The 6,284-nt window shown below is 55.2% G+C and overlaps 1 protein-coding gene across 1 annotated transcript in view; it reads left to right on the plus strand.

The window, feature by feature from the left end:
• The first annotated feature begins 2,750 nt into the window (after positions 1-2,750).
• The window catches only part of ULK1 (unc-51 like autophagy activating kinase 1), a 27,177-nt gene continuing 23,643 nt past the window's right edge, over positions 2,751-6,284 (plus strand). The window contains exons 1-3 of the mRNA XM_012807038.2: positions 2,751-2,931; positions 3,260-3,352; positions 3,442-3,483. Coding sequence (XP_012662492.1) covers positions 2,821-2,931; positions 3,260-3,352; positions 3,442-3,483 — 246 coding nt within the window. The 5' untranslated portion in view covers positions 2,751-2,820. The remainder of the gene's footprint in view (positions 2,932-3,259; positions 3,353-3,441; positions 3,484-6,284) is intronic.

Here is a 6,284-nt window from a genome sequence, read left to right on the forward strand (position 1 = left end):
CCGAGCCATACCTGGCTATTTTTCTGTTGCAGTTGCCACTGTTGTTTAGCAGGCATAGGCCAGACTCGACCTGCCAGCCTCCGTGTATGTGGCTAGCACCCTATTCACTGAGCTACAGGAGCCAAGCTTAATCTGTAGAATTTGATTGAAAGCTTTATATCTGTGAATTTTTTTTTTTTTGAGACAGAGCCTCAAGCTATTACCCTGGGTAGAGTGCTGTGGCATCACAGCTCACAGCAAACTCCAACTCCTGGGCTCAAGCGAGTCTCCCGCCTCAGCCTCCCAAGTAGCTGGGACCACAGGTGCCCGCCACAACGCCTGGCTATATTTTTGGTTGCAGCCGTCATAGTTGTTTGGCGGGCCCGGGCTGGATTCGAACCTGCCACCTTAGGTGTATGTGGCTGGCGCCCTAGCAACTTGAGCCACAGGCACCAAGCCTATATCTGTGAAATTAACTCCATGTTGACTTGTTTTCCTCAGGGAGAAGACAAATAGTTTCTCTCAGGTAGAAAAGATAATCCGAGGTTAAGGTTTTGCCCTGGAGGACAATAACCAGTTTTGCATATGACCTACTAATCTTCCCTTAATATTCTTTTTTTTCAAATCTCTATTATCGCTGATTCCCCAAGTTTACTGTCTTCCTGGTTCTCCTATTAGTAAATTACAGGTATTTCCACCCCATGTTCTTTTTCTTTTTTTTCTTTGAGACAGAGCCTTAAGCTGTCCCCCTGGGTAGAGTGCCATGCCAGCACAGTTCACAGCAACCTCCAACTCCTGGGCTTAAGCAAGTCTCCTGCCTCTGCCTCCCAAGTAGCTGGGACCACAGGCGCCTGCCACAATGCCTGGCTACTTTTTGATTGCAGCCATCATTGTTGTTTGACATGCCCGGGCTGGATTCGAACCCTCCAGCTTAGGTGTATGAGGCTGGTGCCTTAGCCACTTGAGCCACCCATGTTCTTTCTGTCTAAATTCATATGAGAGTTAGGTTTGTAAGTGCTGAAAATTACACCACTGGGCTCACCGAGGGTGGCGGGTTCAAACGCAGCCCTGGCCAAACTGCTACCCAAAAATAGCCAGGCCTTGTGGCCCGCGCCTGTAGTCCCAGGTACTTGGGAGGCTGAAGCAAGAGAATCGCTTAAGCTCAGGAGTTGGAGGTTGCTGTGAGCTGTGGGATGCCACGGCACTTACCAAGGGCAACATAGTGAAACTCTGCCTCAAAAATCCCAGGTTCGAACCACCTCCCTCAGTGTCTGTAACCAGCGCCCTAACCACTTAGCTATGGGCCCTGAGCCTGGTCTCAAACTCCTAAACTCAGGGAATCCACCCGGAGTTGCTACGATTATAGGCATGAGCCACCTCGCCGGGCCAGAATCCCGCTCTTTCCCTTGCTGGCTGTGAGACTTTGAATACACAACTTCTCTTGGTCTTGATTGTCTGTAAAACTGGGTTACAAATAGCAAATCCCTTCAGGGATGATTGTAAGAGTGAGCTAATACCTGTGAAGTAACGGCCAAGGTAGCTGTTAGTACATTTCTTTTCTTTCTTTCTTTTTTTTTTTGAGACAGAGCCTCAAGCTGCCGAGAGTGCTCTGGCATCACAGCTCACAGCAACCTCCAACTCCTGGGCTCAAGCGAGTCTCCTGCCTCAGCCTCCCAAGTAGCTGGCGCCCACCACAATGCCAAGCTATGGCTATTTTTTGGTTGCAGCCGTCATTGTTGTTTGGCGGGCCCGGGCTGGATCGAACCCGCCATCTGAGGTGTATGTGGCTGGGGCCTTAGCCGCTTGAGCCATAGGCGCCGAGCCAGTACATTTCTGAATTACTGTACACAGAGTCACATATACACACAGTGTTCTTTCTTAACCTTACAGGCAGCAGGGCCGGCGCTGTTGCGCGGCTGGGCTGGCCGGGAGGCCCCAGCACTTGCGCTCCTGCCTGCCACCCGAGTTATGCGTCTTGCTTTCACTCAATCAGGAGCCGTGACTTATCTAACTTCTCTCCGGCGGTCTTCAGGGCTAATTCCTTGGTTTTGGTATCTGGCGTAAAGCCGGGTGTCCTGGAACGAGACCCTAACCGCGCGGTTGTCTCCAAGGCAGCCATCTTCTGAGAACCTTGGTTGTCAGGTCCCCGCCCCGAGGCCACGCGCCAGGCCCGCACGTTCCCGACGCCTTTTGCAGGATAAAGACTGGGAACCGGACAGCCGCGGACCGCACAGTTCAGCCCCACTGGGCGAGCCGGTTGCAGAAGGCACCAGAGAGCAGGTTACCAAGGGTGATGATACCACATTAAGCCTAATAGCCCCAACCCCGTTCGGCGCCCCCCAGCTCCGCTGGCTCCCAGGAGGCCCCTCCCCGCCCCGCAGGCCACGCCCCATCCCCGGACCCGCCCTCGGACACTGGCTCCGCCCGCCCTCCCGTCTCTGCTCTAGCGCGCACTGCGGCTGCGCCGGCGTCTGGAGCTCCGAGGCCCGGGCGCCGCGGCTCTTTTGTTTCGCAGCCGAGCCGGGCCGAACCTGAACACGAATAGCCAGAAAGCCACGAATAGCCTCTCGATCTCGGAGTCAGATCGAGATTTAGATTTAGAAGTGCCAGGGGCCACCGCGTCACACACGCCGGAGGGAGCGCCACCCCGTCCGGCCCGCGGGGCTGGGACCCGTCCCCGGCCTGCCCGATGGGGCGCGCGGCCCCGGCGATGCGCCCGAGCCCGGCCCCGCGCCCCTGGCCCCGCGCCCCCGGCCCGCCATCCCCGGCCCGCGCTTCGGCCTGAGCCGCGCACGTCCTGGCCCGCCGCCCCCCAGCCGGTGTCCTCGGCCCGCGCGCGCCATGGAGCCCGGCCGCGGTGGCACAGAGACCGTGGGCAAGTTCGAGTTCTCGCGCAAGGACCTGATCGGACACGGCGCCTTCGCTGTGGTCTTCAAGGGCCGCCACCGCGAGGTGAGGCCCCGACTCGGCTCTCGGGCCGGACCGTAGTCCGGATTCCCGCCCGGGATTCTCACCGGGAAACCCCCACCAGCCCAGATCCCCACCAGGGACCCCCACTCTCGATCCCTAGCCCGGATCCCTGCCTCTAAGCTCTCACCCCGGATTTCCAGCCCGGCTCCCCACCGGGACTCCCACCCTTGATCCCCCGCCCGGATTCTCACCCTAAGCCCTCAGACTGGATCTTCAATCTGGGACCCTCCTTATCCGACACCCCTGGAGCCTTCCCCTCAATATTTGGTCAGGGGTGGCCTGGCCCTGAAGGTCCACGTTTGGTTTTCAGAAGCATGATCTGGAGGTCGCGGTCAAGTGCATTAATAAGAAGAACCTCGCCAAGTCCCAGACGCTGCTGGGGAAGGAAATTAAGATCCTCAAGGTGAGTTGGTATTTTGGAAGGGAGGATGGTGGGGAGAGGGTGGTGGGTGAGTCCTCACCTCACTTTCAAAACTTGGATTTCTGTCCTAGGAACTGAAACATGAAAACATTGTTGCGTTGTATGACTTCCAGGTAAGGCATCTGGACTGCTGTCTGCTGCTCAGGGTGGGGCTTGCAGTGGGTAGGGGAAAACAGAGGGAGCTAGGCACCTGAATGCAGAGACAGGGTATGTAGCCTGCCTAGATCTGAGGCCTCATGGGGACCTGGAGACCCTATCTTTGATTCCATCTGGGACCTGGGCTTCCTTTCTGTGCATTGGATTTCTGAGGCCTCCAGCTGTTTGTGGAGAGGTCAACCCCCACCCCCACCCCGGTGGTTGAGTTACTTTGATTGAGTTACTTTGATCGTGTGGGGTCTGGCCACAGTGTGGCAGGTGGTAGATCCACTCTTCTTCGGCGTTAGGCCCAGTGACTCTGCCTGTGACTGTGGTGGCCCAGGCAGGCCTTCTCAGTCCTGGGAGCCGGGCCCACCTGTCTGGGCCGCCTTTTGTTTGTTGACATTGCTCCAGTGGGCTGGCATTGGCCATGCTCTCCTTGCGTCAGATGTGGGGGGAGGGGCCGTAGGAGATTCCTTCTTGCTGGCAGTTGAGTTGGTCTGGCCAGCACAGGAGATAGCCACAGGGTGGCTGATGAGGCCACCTCAGGCCTGGCCTGGCAGGCCCTAGAAGGCAGGCCAATCGATCAGCTGTCTTCCCACACTGCCCCTCAGTTCCTGGGGCCCAGTGGCAGGCAGGGTTGGGGAGCCTAGATCCCTGGTTTGGGGACCAGGAACCCAAGGCGGCAGATCTGCCGGCCAAAGTGCTGACTAATGATTTTGAAACCTGTTTACTGAGGCCACAGCCCAACCCTGGCTGAGGGAGGTTCCTGGCCTGGCTGGCTGTGTTTTGGTGGCCTCCTCCCTCCTCTGCTGTCAGAGCTTTGCTGTGGCTTTGGGGGCCGTGGCTTGTCAGAAAGTGACGTGCAAGAGGGCCCAGCTCCAGTGTGACAAGAAGTACCTGGAAATTCAGGCACGTGGTGTTCTGGGTCCAGGATGACCACTCCCACCTGCTCTCGCCTTCCCTCCCTCTTTGCCTCTTCCCACCAACTTTCTCTTTTTCCTCCTCATCCTAGTTTCTGAAACCTTTTGACAGGGCCATGGCCCACTTGGTGTATGATGCCTGTGGAACCAGAGTGGAGTGGACAGCCTGTCCCTGCACAATTGCAGACCCCATAGTACCCCTTCTGGGCCACACCACAGGGTTCTCTGCAGGGCTCCTTAGAAGTTCAGTGCTGGGGCAGCTCTAGGGGGGCCTGCTGGGAATTGGGCAGACAGGAGGCTGGGCCCCAGGTGACTGTCTGCACATCCTTGTTTGTCCCCATGGAGAACTGGGCCTCTTCCACTGCTCCAGCAGCTCTTTTCCCACCCAGCAAGTGCTGAGAAAAGCCTGGTGCAACTGCTTCACATTGTTTTATTTGAAACAGAAACCAAGATTCAGAACAAGAGTAATTGGTTTTTAAAAATCAGTAATCAATGGTTTGGCTAAGGGAAAACAATTCCCAGGCATTTCAGATGGCAGCATAGTAAAAGTAATTGTCCTATCCCTCTCCAGATGGTGTCCCACTGTCTTCGCCTCAGAAGTACGATAGATAGTGGGTTCTGGGCCTCCGGGGATGCCATCATCACAAACAGATGTTCTCCCTGCCATACCCACTGCTCTGTACTGGGATGGGCTTCACTTGTGAATGCAGCCACAGAAGGCTCTGTTCCTGCACGACTGCCCCTCGTGCTTCCTCCCCAGAGGTTACCACCTGGGAGCGACATACCTTAGAGCCAACCTCTCTCTGCAGCTAAGCGACTGGTCCCAGTCCTGGCTCTGCTTTGTGCATGGGTGGTGTCCTTGGGCAGCTCCTGTGTCTTTCTCTGTGAAGTAGAGACCCAAGGTTTTGAGGAATGGGAGCAGATATCCTTCAGTCATAGAGACCACCACCGAGGTGTTAGGTGCTATCGTGACTGGGGCCATGGTGGTCATTCGTGGCCCTGTGTCCACTGCCCAGTTTTCTGGTGTCAGAACACCAAGTGCCTGAGGTCTTGTTGAAACTGGCACATCAAACAGTGTGGTAGGCACTGCTGCTTGCTCTTTTCCACAGTGTATGTGTACACGATGCATCCTGTAGTAGGATCCCTGGCTAAGAGGGATGCCTTCCATCTGATAGCTGTTGCCAAATTGTCCTCTAGAGAGGCAGCACTAGCAGTCACTCAGTCTTAAATCCGAGTGCCTGTCTTCTACATCCTTGCCAGGAGGGCAACTCTCAGACATTTTCATCTTGGCCCATGTATGAGGTGGAAAATAGCATCTCTTGTGGTTTTGTTTTTCATTTTGAGTGAGCTTCAGTGTCTCTTGATGTGCATGTGAATGTTAGAAAGGCCTTCTTTCCTCTGCATATATTTCTTTTTCTTTTTTTTAAGAGACAGAGTCTCACTTTGTCATCCTCAGTAGAGTTCTGTGGCATCACACAGCTCACAGCAACCTCCAGCTCTTGGGCTTAGGTGATCCTCTTGCCTCAGCCTCCTGAGTAGCTAGGACTACAGGAGCCTGCCACAATGCTGAGCTATTTTGTTGTTGTTATTATTGTTGCAGTTTGGCAGGGACGGGTTTGAACCTGCCACCCTCAGTATATGGGGCTGGTGCCCTACCCACTGAGCCACAGATGCCACCCAATACTTCTTTTTTATTTTTCTCATATAGTAGTCTTCTTTGTGAAAATTTTCTTTTCTTTTTTTTTTTTTTTTAAAGACAGAGCCTCAAGTTATCCCCCTGGGTAGAGTGCTGTGACATCTCAGCTCACAGCAACCTCCAACTCCTGGGCTCAAGCGAGTCTCCTGCCTCAGCCTCC

The sequence above is a fragment of the Otolemur garnettii genome, unplaced genomic scaffold, assembly GCF_000181295.1.
Source record: "Otolemur garnettii isolate 467f Iridium unplaced genomic scaffold, OtoGar3 scaffold00062, whole genome shotgun sequence".
NCBI classification, from domain to species: domain Eukaryota; kingdom Metazoa; phylum Chordata; class Mammalia; order Primates; family Galagidae; genus Otolemur; species Otolemur garnettii.